This window comes from Topomyia yanbarensis, chromosome 2 (genome assembly GCF_030247195.1).
Source record: "Topomyia yanbarensis strain Yona2022 chromosome 2, ASM3024719v1, whole genome shotgun sequence".
NCBI lineage: Eukaryota > Metazoa > Arthropoda > Insecta > Diptera > Culicidae > Topomyia > Topomyia yanbarensis.
In genome coordinates this window covers 114,459,636-114,480,094 of record NC_080671.1, presented here as the reverse complement: position 1 = coordinate 114,480,094, position 20,459 = coordinate 114,459,636, and the positions used below count along the sequence as shown (strand labels likewise).

Here is a 20,459-nt window from a genome sequence, read left to right as displayed (position 1 = left end):
CTTTAAATTGGCGACTAACCAGCAAATATTCTACAACAACAGCGCTGCCTGCGGGTAAGGTTTCAATGACTCTAAGGGTATACTGAATGGCAGCTAGTTCTGCGGCGTAAACTGAAGCACGGTCACTGAGGCGGTGAACTTTTGATTGAAAACACCGAAGCCAGTGGACCCTTCGAGGTTTGATCCGTCAGTATAAAACATCTTAGAACAGTCGACTTCTCGGAATTTATTATAAAACATGTTTGGAACCACTTGTGGGCGTATGTGGTCCGGAATTCCAATAATCTCATCTTTCATGGATGTGTCGAAGAAAACAGTAAATTCAGAAGTATTTATGAAATGAACACGGTTGGGATTGTAAGAAGAAGGGTTAATATTCTGCGCCATGTAGTCAAAGTACAGGGACATGAGACGGGTCTGAGAATTGAGCTCAACAAGCCTTTCGAAATTTTCAATCACCTCCGGGTTCAAGATATCGCATCGAATGAGCAATCGATATGAGAGTTCCCAAAGTCGATTTTTCAACGGGAGAACGCCCGACAGCACTTCGAGACTCATCGTATGGGTCGACTGCATGCACCCTAAGGCGATACGCAAACAACGATACTGAATTCTTTCGAGTTTGATGAAATGTATGTTCGCGGCGGAGCGAAAGCAGAAGCACCCGTATTCCATTACCGACAGTATCGTTGTTTGATACAACCTAATTAGGTCTCCTGGGTGGGCACCCCACCATGTTCCGGTTATTGTTCGAAGAAAGTTGATCCTTTGCTGGCATTTCTGTTTTAGATACCGAATATGGCAACCCCAAGTACCTTTCGAGTCGAACCAGACCCCTAGATATTTTACTGTGAAGACCTGAGCGATGGTTTGACCCATCAGTAGAAGCTGTAGTTGTGCTGGTTCACGCTTCCTATAAAATACAACTAGTTCAGTTTTCTCCGTAGAGAATTCGATACCTAGCTCAATAGCCCAAGCAGACAAATTGTCCAAGGTATTCTGTAATGGTCCTTGTAGATCGACAGCTTTGGGTCCCGTAACAGACACCACGGCATCATCTGCAAGTTGCCTTAATGTGCACGAATTGTCAAGACATTCATCAATGTCGTTGACGTAGAAATTGTTTAACAGGGGGCTTAGACATGAGCCCTGGGGAACAATGATGCCATCTGCTCTTTGCTAGCATAGGCCATTTGAGTTTCGGTTGAGAGCAACGCAAGAAATTCGTTCGTCCCTTTGCCTTTGCGAAAGCCAAATTGTGTATCTGACAGTAAGCCATTTGCTTCGACCCAATTGTCGAGGCGGAATAGGATCATTTTCTCGAACAACTTCCGGATACAGGATAGCATTGCGATCGGACGATACGAATTGTGGTCGGAGGCTGGTTTTCCTGGTTTTTGGATTGCGATGACCTTCACTTGTCCAATCGAGTGGGACAATGTTAGCCTCAAGAAACTTATTAAATAAGTTCAACAAGCGTCTCTTGGCAGAGTCTGGCAGATTCTTCAACAAGTTGAATTTGATTCTGTCTGGACCTGGAGCTTTATTGTTACACGACAAGAGAGCAAGTGAGAACTCCACCATCGAAAAAGGTGTTTCGTTCGCGCTTTCGTGAGGAGACGCGGCGCGGTAAATCTTCTGTGCCGGGGCGGAATCCGGACAAACCTTCTTGCCGAAATCGAATATCCAACGGTTTGAATATTCTGAACTCTCGTTAGTACTGTTTCGGTTTCGCAAACGCCGGGCCGTGCCCCAAAGAGTGCTCATCGATGTTTCTCTCGTTAGTCCGTCAACGAACCGGCGCCAGTAACTACGTTTCTTGGCTTTCATCAAACTCTTCATTCGCGTTTCTAACGTCTCATATTGTTGATAGCTTGCGGGTAACCCGTCGTCCCGGAAGGTCTTATACGCGGCGGCCTTCTCCTCGTACACGTCTGAGCACTCTTTGTCCCCCCACGGATTAGGAGAGCGTTTTTGTATGTTCACGCCGGGTACTGGCTTAGTCTGAGCTTGATTCGCGCTGTCGAGAATATAGCCAGTCAAAAAGCTGTACTCTTCCTCCGGAGGAAGTTCTTGGGTAGATTAAATATTGCCGGATATCGCGGCAGCATAGCTCATCCAATCGATATTTCGTGTGAGGTCATACGAAATATTGATTGATTTCAATGGCCTTGAACCGTTATTGATTGAGACTACGATCGGCAGATGGTCGCTGCCGTGGGGATCAGGAATTACCTTCCAAGTGCAATTTAACCGCAGCGATGTTGAGCAAAGGGACAAGTCTAAGGCGCTCGGGCGCGCTGGAGGAGCAGGAATCCGTGTCATTTCACCCGTGTTTAAAATTGTCAATAGCACTTTTTGATCCCCAAAAGCACTCCTCCATAGGGGGTGTCTCGATCCAGGCGAATAATATTAAAGTCGTGGAAATTGAGATCTATATCGGAAGTTAACCAAGTTTCACATAATGCAAATGCATCGCAACTCAAATTATTTATTAAAATTTTGAAGAAATCGATTTTCGGGATGATACTTCTGCAATTCCACTGTAGAACAGTGATCAAATCCGTGACCTCGTTCTATGATTTAGCCATCAAAGGATACAATCGCTGAGAGGAGGGACCATTTAGCAGTCAATTGCTTCAAAAATGTTTTCACTGTAGGGAGAAAAGCTAACATAAAACTTTGAATAGGATCATTAATATTGAAAGTTTTTATTATCCAGTCCACTATGTCCGAGAGTTTTATAATTTTAAATATACGGAGTTTTATAATTGCTGTGATTACTCTCAAACTGAAACAAAGGAACGCTTGGGATTTTTGATGTTCCTGGAAGTGCTGGCAACGCCTTCTCTGAGCTTAATCCTCCGAGATAAATATTCAGGGTTATCTTAAGTCGCATTCTAAACGTTTCTGGAAATATGTGAACAAGAAGCGCAAGTAATCTGAACTGCCGTCGTCTATGACTTTCAATGGGAACACAGCTACCACATCACGAGACATATGTGCGCATTTTTTTGCAGTGGTTTCGATCCTACCTCACAGACTGAGAGATAGCGGTTGACACATGTCAGGCTCCTACATTCACTTCTACGTCAGGAATACCTCAAGGAAGCCACCTGTGACCGTTGATGTTTCTGCAATACTTTTTATTAACGGAAGAATGCGATTTGTTTTAACTACTGTGATTCTGGATTCTCAACATAGATTTAAACAACACGTCTCATATACAGTTGGTAAAGCGTCTCGAGCACGGGGATGCATATTCAGGAAACCTAAAATTTTTACGGATATTTATTGTCTCAAATCGCTGACTTCTTTATCATGATCAATCCTAGAATATTGATTCGTGGAGCCCAAGCTACAATAACAACGTTGAGAGTGTTGAAACCGTACAGCGTCGCTTTCTACCTTTTGCGCTCCGTAGTTTGCCATGGAGAGATCCCCAGCGATGAAAACCGGTGTCAGCTGATTAACCTAGCGCCCCTGGATGTTCGAAGGATTACAGAACGAGTTTTGCTCATCACTGACACTCTGCAAGGTCATTTAAATGCCTTAGTTATTTTGGAACAAATCAACATAAACATCGCACCACGAGCATTGCGCAGCAACATTATGTTTTGATTACCGCCGTGCGGGGCTAATTTGGATATGTGGGGCTACTTTGCACACTTTAGTTTTTCATTATTTACTAACAGACGTGCTTTTATTAGTTTTTTTACACCATTAACATTTGTAGAGCCATGTCTCTTAAACATGTTGCATATGCCTTTTGTCATTTTTCTTAACACTTGTTAAATTAAAATGAATCCCTTATTTTAGAAAATGCGATAAATGCGTGATGCTTTATTGTTGAAAGAGCCTCTGATATCAGTATAAATTAATAATATTTCAATGAAAGTAAATACAACTGGTTAGTTTTTATTTTATATCGAATTCAAGAAGTGTGCAAAGTAGCTCCCAGTTAGTCCACAAAAAATATTTTTGAACGCTATAAATAATAATGTAAATGTTGGTGTTCAAAACTAATTCACCGGATGTCGTCATTCTCAAGGCCAATTGATAATGAAATATCATCTCACTGCCAATGCCAAACAACCATCAGGTTCGCTGTTTTCTATGTTAACATTTTTTCTTCCAAATCGGATGGCATGACAAGGTATATTTGCAATCAATTCTACCTATGCTCGTATCCAAATATCCACCAGTGATTGGCATTCGAGTTCCTTTTCAATACACTCTCCGGCATACCGGCGAGGCTACAAAAAGTGAAATGTATTGCTTAAAACAGTCTGTTTCACAATAAAGTTTACTTGTTTATTTACAAATAGCACCGTGAGCTAGTTGTGGTGTTTTACCGCTTGCTTCCGGTCCAATTCTAAAGGTATGTATCAGTGGCGGATTCAGGGGGAGGGTCCTAGGGGTCCGGACCCTCCCAAATTTCTTTTAACTTGTTAATAAATTTTGAAATAGTTTCTATTTTAAATTCGTTCTAAACTCAAAATCATTCTAAACCGGATTCGACCACCAAAACAGTTTTTATTTAAATAAGGTTAATACGAATTACATATTGTGCAATGAAAATATTAAAATCGAAATTTCAGACCCCCTCCGAAATTTTTTCTGGATCCGCCCCTGGTATGTATATTTGGTTGAGGCGCGTAAAAATTTGCATCACTCAGATCACATTTTTTTTTGTTTTGAGCGTAGGATAGCCGAAGTCAAAAAAAGCAATGAACTGTGGATGATGCATTGCTGGGAATGGAAATTTCCTAACTGGTAGATAACTTCGAGAAATATTTGCTAGCTTGTTTCTCTTTTTTCATAGGATTTACGCCTCTTGGAAACTTTGGACGTCACGTGTTTATTCTCAACGGATATCTTTTGGATAATTTCTATAAGTATTTAAGTTCCATCGGGACAGTTAATCAGACAGAAAGTTATACATTTGCAATGAGTGATTAGATTCATTTTAGAATCAAGGGATTCTGAAGTTTTTCATTTACTTTGGAAAAATATTCGATCCTTTTTGTGTTGAAAGTGAGTATAAAAAAACTATTTCTATAGTACTATGATAACAATAACTCAATTGTAAAAGGTTTGCAATGACAATGTTCGTTGATTGCCCTATCAAGGTACTTGCATACTCGAACGACAGTACAAATGTTGTAAACCGTATCGAAACGATTTTCATGTTGAAGAGTTTCCACTTTGGAAGTCTCCTTTATTGAATGTGCAAACACCACGCAATGGCATTCCTCGAAATGTAAAAGGACTGCAACAATTAAATATTTACAGCTCGGGAAACATCACATTTCCTACCCGCATTTATCGCTGTATCCATAACTTACCACGCTAACTTTGCTTGCACCAGTAAGGGAGCTAGTTCTGCCGGCAGCTGCTCCCATGCTACCGGCTCCTGCTGGGCCGGATCCACTTCCAGTCACGCCGCTAGTGCTTCCATCGTTTGTTCTTAAACCACTTAACTGTGCGGGACTGGCGCAACAGTTTTGTAGTAGTAAGCTCCACACCAGCACTACCCTCCATCTCCATGCTATGGCTAACCAGGGCCATAATGGGATTTTACACATTGCGACCAGTCATGTGATCTGAAAATATGAGATGGAGAGTGAGAGAGAGACAAAGCGGTGGTTAGTGATCATGGCGAAACATCCGTCCGAGAGAAAGTTTGAGGTGGTGAAAATATAGCGAGCAGAAAGGAAAAAAAATACCGGAAGCGAAAAGTGCTGAAAAAGTTTTCTCTTAAATCGATGCTTTCGTTTACAGCCTAGATGGGGTAGCATCTTGGAAAGGGAATTAAATTTCACTGCCGACGATTCAATTCTTTTTGAAATATTTTGCTATACATAGTTGCTTGTCGCTTTCGGAAAGTACATTATCATATTATGTTATTTTGAATGGGGATGGCCAACTTGGGAATAGGAAAACGCTACTTTATTCCTTTTTACATTTCTTATAAAAGAAATGTATAGAATTCGCTCAAACTTTCAAGATTTTTTCCGAGGCCCGGAGGGCCGAGTCTTATATACCAATCGACTCAGCTCGACGATTTGGGACAATGTCTGTGTGTGTGTGTCTGTGTGTGTGTATGTAACGGACAAATTCTCATTCGTGTTTCTCAGCAATGGCTGAGCCGATCTTATCCAAACCAATTTTAATTGAAAGAACTAAAAAACAGTATGAACGCTATTAATTTGTTTTTGATTCTGATTTCCAAGATATGAATGTTTGAATGCGTAAAAATGGCGTTTTTCGCAGTTTTTTTAAATTATCTGCCGAAATTGACAACATAGATTAACAATTTATATGTTTTAGACAGCTTTAACGAATACCTTTCGAACAAGCTATAGATTGTTAAAATCGAACTATTATCAAAAGAGATATTTAACATTAAATGCGGACGAAAGATTTTTATCATTTCCCATTGCCAGAAATATGACCAAAAACATGTAATCTATTATTAACGCCAAAACGGCTTATTTTAGGTCAATAGTATCTTCGGAGAATTTAATGGAGGTAATATGCCCTTTCTTTTGGTATTGTGCTTTTACTGATTAATCCCCCTATGAGTGAGATATTTTCACAAATTTTCTTGGAAGTGATTATATCGAAATGATATCTTCAGCAAATTTGTAGCTCTTACTTTTGCGAATAACTTTACTAAAGACTTTAAATATCTATTTTGAATACTTTAAAAGTTATGGCTTGTTGTTTGTTGATTACTCTTTGTCGCCTATTTATTGTTCAATATAGTAATAATCCATTGAAATAAGCTAAACATTATTTCGATAAAACGAATTTTGTATTTCATTTTACTATCTACAACCACTAGAAATAATCACCGAACACTTCCAAGTTGTCTGGAAGGAACTTGATAACTTATCAGTACTAAAATGTTCATTTGTGCGAACCTTCTGACTGCAATTTTTCTAACTTTTAACCATCGGATCGATCTGAAACATATCGGAAAATAAAAAGCGAAATAAATAACTCCAAGCAACGGCGTAGCCAAGAGAAGGTTTTGGGGTACACCATACAACCCTCCCTCCCCCACCACACCCAAAAAAAAATATTGGATTGAAGTTGAAAATTTATTGATGCTGACTGATTTAATTCAATATTACAATAACAATTATCTGATCCGTAGATTGATAACCTGTTGTTGTAAACATCATGAGGACTTTTGATAAATTGTCGGAATGGGGTCCTGATAAGTAACTGATCTATTGGTCTTGATTTCACAGTTGTCTAATAGCATCAATATCAAATTCCTGCCTGAAAACATTCCAATAGAAAATACCAGAGTTCTGTAATCAATCATAATCCTCAGATTTCTTTTCAAATTGAGCTCGTTTTTGTAGATATGTACTGTGATAAGGGTCTTTATTTAATAGAAAGCGAAGTTAAAATTGATTTAATGTTTATGAAACATAGAACTGCGCACCAAAAAAATGCATAACTTTCAACATTTGCTAAAAATGTTTTTGCCTTTCTCATTCACTCTAAAATTCGTCAATCTAATCCCGACCCGGAGAGCCGTGTGTCATATGCCAATCGACTCAGTTCGTCGAGATCGGAAAATGTCTGTGTGTATGTATGTGTGTATGTGGAAAAAAAATGTGACCTCTGTTAATCAGAGATGGCTGGACCGATTTGCACAAAGTTAGTCTCAAATGAAAGGTACAACCTTCCCATTGGCTGCTATTGAATTTTTTATTGATTGGACTTCCGGTTCCGGGGTTACGAGTTGAAGAGTGCAATCACACAGCAAATTCCCATATAAACTGAAATGAAAAATTTTCAAAATCAAATTTGTATTTTTGAGGCAAAATGATTTTAAAATGCATGAAACATTGAGATGTTTGACAAAAATTGACTTTTTTGGACTTTGGTACATTTTTGCCTTTCTCATATAGAAAGGTTATGCAATCACTCTAAAAATCGTCAATCATACCGGCCTGGAGGGAATATACAGTGAGGGGTTGCTACTTTAAAATTAAAACTAGTTTAAAATTTCTTAACAAGTTGAAAATTTTCGGCAGGACGCGGACCTCCCGGATCTTTCTCCATGATCCGTCGCTGGTTTCAAGCGATGTTTCAGTATCACAGTATGTTGATTCATTGTATGTATGTGCAAATCGTACTGAACATGTAATATTCATTTCCACCATTGTATTGAACATAACCAGCCATGGAATCTTAGTCTATACAAATGAGACAAGCACAATTGCACCACTAGGTGGATTAAAACAGGTTTTTATTTTGGGAATGCGTCGAGTTGAGACGAAAACGTAATATGGTTAATACCGAGGATAACACTTTCCGAATGTAGAGAGAAATTTATGAAAAATGACGATTTCAATTCGACTCTAGCAGGTTCTGATCGATTTTGATGAGCATTTGATTTTTGTTGTATGACCAATTATATGTATAGGTCAAATGTCCAAGAAGTATTTATGGTGAATTTTCTCAGGTTAATATTCATGACTACAATAAAGTCTCAACAAATTCGGTAAAGACACGAACTCTGTTACTATTTTCTGAAAAAATAATTCTGCATAATTTTAAAACTTCAAAAATTACGGTTTCGGAATTATGCCGTTTGGACAGTATGATCGATTTTCATCAAACCGAATTTCTGGCTACACCGCTGACTTCAAGTAAGTAGAAACAAAGTCGTTCTACACTCGTTCACAAGAAACTTCTTCGAATGCTGAATATCTATTATAATACATTGAAACCCCGATTTTATCAGCCAAATATGAACATATGTTTGAAGGGCACTAGCAGACGAACAAGACTGAATTGAAGTAAATCCTTTCTTGAGCATGTTTTCCTTATCATGAAGATGGAAATATGCAAAAATAAAAAGTTCATCATAATCAGAAATAGTTATCAGACTACATCAAGGGACGGGAAGAGTATTTTAACAGCTTCAGTTTATTATAAAGAAAAAAAAATTGCCCGATTTAGTCAATGTCCCCATTTTGTCAGCCTAAAATACACCATGAGATTGATAAAAATGGGTCTTTATTGCATGTATTATTCACTGTGTTTCACATTAATAGGTACATTTCATTTTTGGGGATTTTTTTATTGCATCGAACTACAACAATTTTTAGGTAGCTTTCAAGGGGTTATTTTATAGACTTCTTCCAAAATTTGGCGAACCTATTCCAATTCGTATACCAATTAATTGGTATATTTAAGGGTTTATATGTTGCAGATAGAGAAAATGCTGAAATTTTCAGCTTTTTTCCCACACAATATTATGAAAGCTTATTAAACAATTTTTCCCAAAAAGTTTGTGAAAATTATAAGCTATTTGAAATTTTTTAATAGTTTAATTTTTTCTTTAACCGTGATTTTTTAATAAATAGTGACCATCGCTTCACAACGTAGTCTATTTTTCATGGCTTGCGATGAGCACGATCTCTCGAATTGCTGAACTGAAAATTATGGAATAGAAATTAATTTTTAGTATTCTTTACAGATTAAACTCGCCGCGCAGATAGCTCTGAATTAGACCCGCTGGTGCCCTAAGACGATTTCGCTAGATTTTCAGAGCACTGTGCACCCAGTGCATTAACGCAAGTGACGGAAGGTTATCGAAAAGATTCGTGAAAATGAAAATTCCAGTAATGATGATGATTTTCCCTAACGGTTCGTTTTCGAGAGGTTTTTATTTGTTCTTTGGCATTAGGATTAGCGATAATAATTCAAATCAAGGATACTACTGGGAAGTCACCTTTAGAAAAAGTCGATGTCGAAGTAAAATTTGGAACTATGCACGCATGCACTTCAGAGATAGCGTGATATCAGAAGCTGCGATTTCCTTTCAACGTTTTTTTTGTGAAAAGAGCGATACTTACATATGTAAACATATTGCTTTTTTCATACATGCGAATGAGGGCTTTGAAACGCAACAAATTAACCTAAAAATTTTGATTTTACTATATTGCTCTCTTAAACTACAGCAAAAAATACAACGGGCGAAACTGTATTTTTGTTTGTTTATTTAAAATTTCGCCCTCCACGCTCCATGCAAACAAACAGGGAGATACTTTTTTGCTAACAGTTTAGAGGCGAAACTGTTATTTTTGTATGTTTTTTTAAGGATTATCAAGCTGATACCAGCTGTAAATAGTAAAAATGATCGCTATTGAAAAAATACGGACGAAATCGGTGGTGCAGAACGGTAGTCATTGTAAAAAAAACGTAAGGGGGAGACTTCAATGCTGATAGGTGGGACCGAAAAAGTAAACAATCGCCAAAGGAGCGATACTATCATTTTGTCAATTTCAATAGCAAAAACAAATTTTAATTTAATAATTTCAAATACTTTATGAAGTTTTGAGTTTCGATCACTGAATCATGCAATCTAGGATGTAAAACACACAATAGTTCTTGAATAGGAAATAAAACCAAGTCTGGAAATATTCACTGTTGATTTTCTTTGAATGGTATCACTGCTAGTATCGCCCTTTTCAAGAAAAAGCGTTGATTTCTTAGTTCTCAGTCGCGTTGGAAATTTGAGTAAAGTATAAACTTCAAATGGATTCAAAAAAAAATTTCGATTTTTTTGGCTCAGTACAATATATAACCCCTTTAGGAAAATTCAGTTTTCCCACCACAATATAGATATTTTATTAACAGAGCATTAACAATAATTCGTTGGTATGTCTATTTTATGGGCCATTTTTTCGCTTTCCCATTGATTTTGTTTGAGATTTCTAGCACTGATGTTGTCCTATGCTGATTTGAGTCCTGCCACTATCCCATGTAGTATGTGTTATCAAAAACATCGCGAAGCATCAAGTTCTAAATGTTCTCAAACGATATAATATCCGAAGAGAGTGATAAGAGTTATAAGAAATGTCTCATCACACTGTTAGGTGGATTAAAAGCGTTTTTCTTTTCCTTTTTTCTTTTTCATTCAAAGAAAGGCTGTGCAATCACTCCAAAAATCGACTTTCTTACCGAGGCCCGGAGGGCCGAGTATCATATACCTTTCGATTCAGTTCGTCGAGGACGCAAAATGGTTGTGTATATGTGTGTGTGTCCAATAATGTCACTCAATTTTCTCAGTGATGGCTGAACCGATTTGCGCAACATCAGTTTCTAATGAACGGTATAACGCTTCCATAAGCTGCAATTGAATTTTTAATTGATCGGACTTCCGGTTCCGAAGTTACAGGTTAAAGAGTGCGGTCACACAGAAAATTACCATATAAATTGGTAGGCATGTGGTGTCCGAATGATGTAATACATATTCGAATGGGTTCAACGTTACTTGGATTTCCCGGCCAAGTCCCAATTGACCAATCAAAGTAGCTTTGACAACGTTGACCACCTATGACGGTTCTTGAGGCCCCGGGGAACTCGCCAAGTTCCTGAGCTAATGTCACATCTCAAATGAAACATTTAATACTCCCGTTGACTGCTATTGAATTTCATTCAGTTCAAATTTTTGGTTCCGGAGTTGGTTAATGCGGTCAGATAGGAATATCTCATATAAACCGGTACAATCGTTATATCTCATCGACTAAAAATCTATTTAAATGAACATCAAATTACTTCGATTCGCAGGCTTAGATCACTGATGGCGAATCAAACATTTTTTGAAGATATGATCCACTATCGATAATTCCGGAAGTTCCGGGTTCCGTGTTCCGGACATGTTTTATAACTAAAGCCACTTCGGTGATGACTGAACCAATTTTCACTAACCGAGTCTCAGATGGAAGATATAATATGCAGTTCGGTGTTAGATCCCTCGTCTACCCCTCCTCCTCCTTTCTTTCACACCCCTCCAGAACTCTCACCCACCCTCCTCTTAGACCAACTTCACACCTGCATTCCCTTTAATCCACCCGGATACAAAAATAAGATAGGTGGTTCCTGACACCTCCTCTTCGGTCCACTAATTATACCGCACCACTCCCACAAGACTCCGCATTACAAAAGATGTTTACATGAAGACAACATTGAACTAACGCTGATAAAGCTAATTAAATATTATATATCTGTTTGTCTCAAGTATGTCAGAGTCGACATGTTCCTTATCAGGTTCGTGACAGTCGTGCACTTGCTTATCAATCGTAATAAAAATGTAATGAACATTTCCACAATGGTATGTTGAACGTTACTAGAATAGCTAATAGAAATCATAGTTTGGAAAAATGAGAAAGGCACAGTTTTACCCCTAGGTGGATTAAAACAGGTTTGGGATCACTATGTGCGGGTGTGAAATTGCTAGTTTGTCCGTCATACAAAGGAAGGTTTCCACTTACGGTTAATGCTTATTTTGGGCCGCTCAAAATTATTTAATTTTTTCGGCGATACATTGTTAATTATTTTTTCGGGATTATTTGGTGCTTTTTTGTTTTCTTTGTTTTTATTTTTTAAGGACAATAAATTAATTCAGTATATTTCTAAACATTTACTCGCTATTGGTCGTTACAATAATTCGAATGAACATATTGTTAGTCAGCTAATGAGTTTGCTGGAAAATTCGCGCGCGAATTCCAGCACAATTTTTAATCTATTGCTCATCGCTACTCTCAACCCTCTGGAGTGCGCAGTAGCATTTACGGCATCTAGTAATATCAAGTGTAACGTTCCATTTCTTTCTTGCTGCGAATTACTGATCTGTTGATTATCTATGCACTTTCGTTAGTCCCGATTAATAATAGAGTTGCGACCCAGGGTGGTCGCACTACTTCAAAATAGGAAGTTGATGCTTCTGTAGATACTCCCTGGGGTAGATCTCGCCGTTTACAGTCCCGGTAGTCATGAATAGAAGACTTAAACAGATTCAACATTTTGGTCACATCCCTGATCGAAGAATTGGGATTCTTCTTGAATGCTTTCACTACACGCTTGTGATCTGCCCATATAAGTATAAGAGTTCCATATGGATTTTTGTCGAAAATGAGATATCTGTTGGATTGTATTCTTTCATTTCAATTATTTAGTTCAATATTAATTTCATGATAATACTGAATCAACAATTTGCTTTCACAATACTCGATTTGTAGCTGCAGCTCTCTAACGTCGGTTACGCCCAACACTCGCTAAATCACGTTCCACCTGGTCCGCCCATCGTGCTCTCTACGCTCCTCGCCTTCTTGTACCAACCGGATCATTAGCGAACATCATCTTTGCAGGATTGTCTGGCATTCTTGCAACATTCCCTGCCCACCGTATCCTTCCAGCTTTGGCCATCTTTTGGATACTGGGTTCGCCATAGAGTGCAGCGAGCTCGTGGTTCATCCTTCGCGGCCACACCCCATTCTCCTGCATACCGCCGAAGATCGTCCTTAGCACCCGTCGCTCGAAAACTCCTAGCGCTTGCAGGTCCTCCTCGAGCCTGGTCCAAGTCTCGTGCCCGTAGAGAATCACCGGTCTTATAAGCGTTTTGTACATGGTGCATTTGGTGTGGGGGTGAATCTTTCTTGACCGCGGTTTCTTCTGGAGCCCATAGTAGGCCCGACTTCCACTGATGATGCGTCTTCGGATTTCACAGCTCACGTTATTGTCAGCCGTTAATAAGGATCCTAGGTAGACAAAATCCTCCACTACCTCGAAGGTATCCCCGTCGATCGTAACGCTGTTTACTAGCCGGATCCTGTCGTTTTCGGTTCCGCCTACCAGCATATACTTTGTTTTGGATGCATTTCCCACCAGTCCGACCTTCACTGCTTCGCGTTTCAGGCGGGTGTACAGGTCTGTCACCGTTCCAAATTTTCGGGCGATAATGTCCATGTCGTCCGCGAAGCATACAAATTGGCCGGATTTCGTGAAGATCGTGCTCCGGCTGTTGAGCCCGGCTCGTCGCATTACACCTTCCAGAGCGATGTTGAATAGTAGCACGAGAGTCCATCACCTTGTCTCAGTTCCCGTCGAGATTCGAATGGACTGGAAAGTTCACCCGAAATCCTGTTACATTTGCCCATGTCCCATAAAGTTGAAAACATTGTTAAATCCTAAATTTGCCTATAGGAGATAGGGAGAGAGAAAATAAATTAGGAAAACAAACCGCCGTTTCAAATCTCGAGTGTCGCTACCAAAGGCAACAACGCATTTTGCCAGAAATCCCCTCACACAGTGTGCCTCACTCTTGGCCTTTGGCTCCATCCGCCCCAATTGGTAGCGACCAGGGCTAGAAAGGGCTCATCATAGGCCGAAGAGGAGATCTCGCGTTCTTCGATTTTGGCTACTGGACGGTGCCAAAGTGCGGATCGCGAGATAAAAGGTCGTGTTTGTAGCCGAAGGGCTAATACTAAAAGGTTTAGTGAGACGACATTAATAAACCAAGAACGAAGAACTGTTCCGTAAGACCGGAGTGCAAATACCGGTCCGAGTAGGGAAGAAAAAAGTGTCGCGAGTGGCGCCCAGACGGGAGCATAATTCCGCCCGTAATAGTAAACCCTATAAAGGGAATAAATTACCTCGCGCACGAGGCCGGCCATCGAATCATCCGCCGGTAGTGTCTTCCCTACACCTATTTTCCACCCGTATAATTCGGAACATTCCGTCCCGAGAACCCTTAAAACTAACCTCTCGGCCTCCCCAAAACCGCCTAAGGAATCAGAGCAGTGCGCGGCCTAGTGCGAGAATGAGTGACGCGATCGAGGAAAGTGGCGCGAACTCGGGTTGGCGCGAACTCGGGTTGGCGCGAAACGGCGGCCGACGTAGAAGAAACAAAGCAGATAGGAGCACCCCGAGGTTATAGTCAAAGGTAAGTCGCATGCTTGTGCTAGCCAGTAACAGTCATAGTTACAATCCTTACGCTGTTTTGTACACCGTCCATCGTTGCTTTGATCCGTCGAGTTAGCTTCCCGGGAAAGCTGTTTTCGTCCATGATTTTCCATAGCTCTACGCGGTCGGTACTGTCGTCTGCCGTCTTGCTGTCGATGAACAGGTGATGCGTTGGGACCTGGTATTCACGGCATTTCTGGAGGATTTGCTGTACGGTGAAGATCTGGTCCGTTGTCGACCGGCCATCGATGAAGCCGGCTTGATAACTTCCCACGAACTCATTTACTTTAGGTGATATACGACGGAAGATGATCTGGGATAGTACTTTGTAGGCGGCATTCAAAATGGTGATCGCTCGGAAGTTCTCACACTTCAAATGGTCACCTTTCTTGTGAATGGGGCAGATCACCCAATCTTTCCATTCCTCCTGTAGCTGTTCGGTTTCCCAGATCTTGACTACTAACCGGTGCAGACAAGTGGCCAACTTTTCCGGGCCCAACGTGATAAGTTCTACTGCGGTACCATCTTTGCCATCTGTTTTATTGTTCTTGAGCTGTTAGATGGCATACTTAACTTCCCTCAACGTGGGAGTTGGTTCATTCCCGTCCTTAACTACACTGACGTAGTCAAATTCTCCGTTGTCTTGCTCATTTGTACCTACATTTTCCTCGCCGTTCAGGTGCTCGTCGAAGTACTGCTTCCACCTATCGATCACCTCACGGTTGTCCGTCAGCAGGCTCCCGTCCTTATCCCTACATATTTCGGCTTGCGCGATGCGTTGAGCTTCTGGTAGAACTTCCATTCCAGCAGTTCCATTTCCTCGCACTCCGCTTCTTCCAGGCGGCGTTTTTTTCTCCCGGAAGAGGCGTGTCTGATGCCTCCGCTTCTGCTTGTATTGTTCCACATTCTGTCGGGTTCCATGCTGCAGCATGACCGCTCGCGCTGCATTCTTCTCCTCTAAAAACCGCTCTGCACTCATCGTCGAACCAATCGTTCCGTCGTCTCCGTTCCTCGTACCCGACAATGTCCTCAGCTACGTTGTTGATGGCTGCTTTTACTGTTCTCCAGCAGTCCTCTAGAGAGGCCACGCCAAGCTCTCCCTCGTCCGGCAACGCTGCCTCGAGGTGCTGTGCGTTTGAAGTGGCGACATCTGGTTGCTTCAGTCGCTCCAGATCGTACCGAGGTGGTCGTCGGTACAGTACATGATTAATGACAGATAGTTTTGGGTGCAATTTAACCATCACCAGGTAGTGGTCAGAGTCGATGTTAGCGCCACGATAGGTCCTGACGACGATAATGTCGGAGAAGTGCGTCCATCGATCAGGACGTGGTCAATTTGTGATTCCGTCTGTAGCGGTGATCTCCAGGTGTAACGATAAGGCAGGCTGTGTTGGTAGAAGGTGCTACGAATGGCCATGTTTTTGGAGGCGGCGAAATCAATGAGTCGAAGGCCGTTCTCATTCGTCAGTCGGTGAGCGCTGAACTTTCCAATCGTCGGTTTGAATTCCTCCTCCTAGCCTCTATTCTTTATCACTACTGAACCATAATGCACAAATAAGATTACCAGGTTTGTTCAGAAAATATCGAAATAAATACCAATAAATGGTTGTCCCATCCATAAGGCTCAATGAAAAATGTAAATCTTGAACAGTGTTTTTCTCGGCTTTCTGTTTTTCAATATGGGTCTCTTGTGCATATATGGGCAGTAATCCTGATCACTAATAGAACATCCACTCTGACCGCATTTCTCCTTCCGTTTGATGCTCGGAGTTTGGTAGTAACGTTTAATCACATATGATACACCGTTGACTGCACGATTCCGAGTTGTTTTCCGTTGTCCCGATGGGAGAGTTGAGGTTGTTCCAGGTGCTTGAGCAACATCAATTCGTGAAGTTGCTTTTCGGGTGAAACCATTTTTTCAATTTTCAAAAAAATATAGCGACTACAGGGTAAACAATGTACTCTAAACTAGTTTTACCCAAATTTTCAAGAGAAAACACCCAATGAGTTTTTTTTCTATACAGTTTTTCCGTTATGCAATTTGATGTGGGACACCCTTTAATACACGGTAAAAAACTGTCCCGTCTAATCCAAATGTTAAGGACTTGAATCAGTTTCCATGCCTCACTACGAATTGAAGTGATTTAGTATTGATTTCCTAGTGATTTACGATTCGTACAAAAGTGATATATCTTTGAAAATTATTCAATAGAAATTACCTTCAAATTAAAATTTGTATCTGTTGCATTAGCACTACTGTCCATATCTATTGGATTTTAATTTTTCGATCTTTGTTCACAAATGTCAAAATAACTCAAGCACATAAAAGATGAACATTGGAGCAAAAGTTGTTTAAGCAGAAGTCCTACGCTTCAAACTGATACGTTTTAGTATTTATGTTGTTATAGCATGTGAGTATTTTTAAAATTTTGCATGGGCAAATTAAAATGCAATTCTGTCGGTTTCAGGTCGCGAACTGGAGAACCTGGGCGGGACGTTTCATGAATGAACCGGACGCACCTGGTACTCAATATATTCACATTAAGGATCACGACGTTTACAGGTTTATTTTAATTGAAATCAGAGCCGGCGAAATACGTGAGTAGTATGGGTAGTACTACCCACTCGAAAATTGCTGAGGTGGGAATTACCCACTCGAAAGTTTGGAACAAGCCAAAACCTGAGACTAACCACATATGCGTCTCGCGCACAAAATTCATGCGTGTGAAATTCTCGATGTACAACAATTTCACATTTTTAATCAGATACTAATTTCTTTCCTTTACAATTTAAATTTCTAAAAAATATGGGATAATAATTAGGTTTGGCTTGAAATTTGAAATCATATTGTATATTTATATTAAAGGAAATACATTATGGCACATCTACATCTTAAATCAAGAAGTTCAGATCGACATACCAAAAGAATGCAATTTTAATCAGACTAATGAATGCAGTTAGAAATATTTTTATGACTAATTTATGTAATTGTAATTTTTTGACAAGAACAATTATTTGATTGGAAATTGAAACAAGGAGAAACACTTGTAGGCTTTTTCATAAGGAAGACAAAATACATACACAAGAGGGATTGATTCTAACATCAGTAGAAAAGACCTATAAGGAAGGAGAGGGAGGACAACAATGCCAGGAAATAAAGGAAATTAACTTGCAGCATTTTGGCAAACAGAAAATCACTGTGTATACATCATGAATCGGATGGTGGGTGGCCTCCTTGAATTGGCTGGGAACTCTTTGGAACAGATTTCCAGTTAGCATGTCAACCAAAAGAGAAGAGATAACTAAATTTGGATATCTATCGTGTTCAAAAATATGTATATGAGAGATCGAGGATAATCAGCACATCTGGGACTGGAACGAGACGGAAACGATTCGTTTAACGGATCTCTGGCACAAGAACACTAGGTGTGTGACCAGACAACATGTTTAATGTCGCGATAACCGTCGCCACAAGCGCAGAGACCACTCTCCACAACCCCAATACTCCAGAAATGCGCATTCAACGTATAATTATTGGAGAAGACCCGAAGGAAGTCACGATCTTCATCCATCCTCTTTAACCAAGGTTTGTTGTTTGGGGCTCCTAAACTTCCATTATCTCACGAAGTTTGCCAATTTTGGAGCGTCATCTGACAAGAAATACTGAAAAACTCGTTGAAGCTACTCGATCTTTCATAAATATCACCTTCTAATGTCTAAGTGTCCGGCTTCTCATTACCATACTAATCTAATACCCGAAATGCAGTGATGTGAAAGAAATGAAACTAATAGTTGTATCTGGTGATTTGGAAAGATTTTTCAGATAAAGCATTAAGGAACTCCCATATTTTCCCCAGGAAAAACAAGGAGTGCTTGTGAGTGCTGCTTTATCAAACGGAGAACCTCCTTGGAACTGTATCAATGTGAGCATGGTCGTTGATAGGTAAATATGAAACCATAAGTTTTGTGAGGTGAATGTTTGCAGCACAGCCTCCTTCATGATCACCCTTACCGCTACTGCCATAATAATTAGCAGAGAAGCTATTCATAGCTCTCATCATCTGACGAACGTTACGGTGATATCCCCATTACGATGCTTAGCGCGAGCTGCTGTCAGATAAATGTGTGTGTTAAAAGAACAATCATTACGTTTATATACAGTATTATCATTTTATCGCGAAACGTCTATCGTTAGACTATTGTCGTCGAAAAAATATTCTTGGTTCCGTGTATTCCGATCAAAGATTGAATGGAATATTCAACGAAGGGCCTAGTGACCAGTCGAAATATTGTTTCTCTCCTTAATCCGTCGACGAACCGGTGCCAATAACCGCTTTTTATATTTGCGTTCTTATCGTCGCGTATATTCGGAAATAAAAATCAGGCGATCCGATGCACGCAATTGCTTGGATACCAAAATTTTCACTGCCTGAAGCGAAGGGTTCTAAAAGGAGCCAACCCCGTATTTCGCAAGTAAGCCTTCCTCGGAGACCACACGATCAATTTCTGCTTCCCGGAGGTACTTAGACAAAATAATTTTTGTACACTCCCGACTGTTGTTTAATTAAATGACATGATATATCGATAATGTTAAATGGCTTATCTTTGGTATGGAAGGTTTGTATTCAAAAGGAGATTAATTTGCATTATTTTTGCCTTCGGTTTTCAAATTGTCCTCCAATAATTCTGAAAGGATGTCGGTCGTCGGAGGTACCTTCCCATTAGTCAACACTGCAATGCGAGCTTCAGTATCCACTAAATCGCCGTTTCTTTCGCAGGGTATGACAATGACTTCGAATCTTACTACCCACTCGATACAAAAGTGTTCCGGCCCTGATTGAAATAAGTTAAATATAAATAATTTAAATTTAATAAAACGCATATTTATTCAATAGACAATTCAAGAATAAACAATTTAAACGTGATGTGATGGATCGTTAATATCAATATGGTAAACAATCAAAATTTAAAGTCTGGAACATCCAAAGCTGTGTGCAAGGCAAGGCAATTTTAAGTGATTTGCTGTTGATTCGATTGAGACGAACTTTCCCAAAAGACTTACACTTCGTTTTGCACTGTTTGGCAAGTAGTGCAAATTCAACAGCAAATCACTTTATATCAACGTGATGATTTTTTACCGTGTAGCACCGGGGAGAAGCCTTTAACCCATTCATGCCCATGTTGTTTGTGGATAACAACGTTTTTAAACAGCTATAACTTTTGATTGTGGCGAGATTTGCTCACAAAAACAAGTAAGGCTCATTAATGTGATTATTGCCTTTAATTTGAGTATTAACAGTTACAAGGATCAGCTCTAGAACTGAAGTTATTGCAATTAGTCTGATTGGATTCCGATGGAGCAGTGCTGCCAGGGACAGTTTACGTTGACGACGGAAAATGATTTTTTCATATATCTTCGTTATGGTGCAATATCATTGAAAACTAATAAAACTTATCGATTTAGACTGTCATTGGCTACGTTTTCCACGTAATTGGACTATTGTAATTATTCTAGGAGAATTGTATTGAGCATTAGAAGGTAAAAATTGACCAGCTTCTAGCACTGCCATGGAAGCACCTATCTTTATGAAAATAAGCTTTTCGTGTTTCTTGACTCCACCGTTTTCAAGGAAAAGTAGTTTTGCACTAGAAAAAAGTTGAGCATGAAAGGGTTAAAT

At 39.9% G+C, this 20,459-nt stretch overlaps 1 protein-coding gene across 2 annotated transcripts in view; it reads right to left on the bottom strand.

Moving 5' to 3' along the window:
- The window catches only part of LOC131679248 (probable G-protein coupled receptor CG31760), a 244,478-nt gene that overhangs the window by 115,792 nt on the left and 108,227 nt on the right, over positions 1-20,459 (bottom strand). For both annotated transcript variants that reach the window (XM_058959941.1, XM_058959940.1), the window contains exon 2: positions 5,349-5,606. In XM_058959941.1, coding sequence (XP_058815924.1) covers positions 5,349-5,588 — 240 coding nt within the window. In that variant the 5' untranslated portion in view covers positions 5,589-5,606. The remainder of the gene's footprint in view (positions 1-5,348; positions 5,607-20,459) is intronic.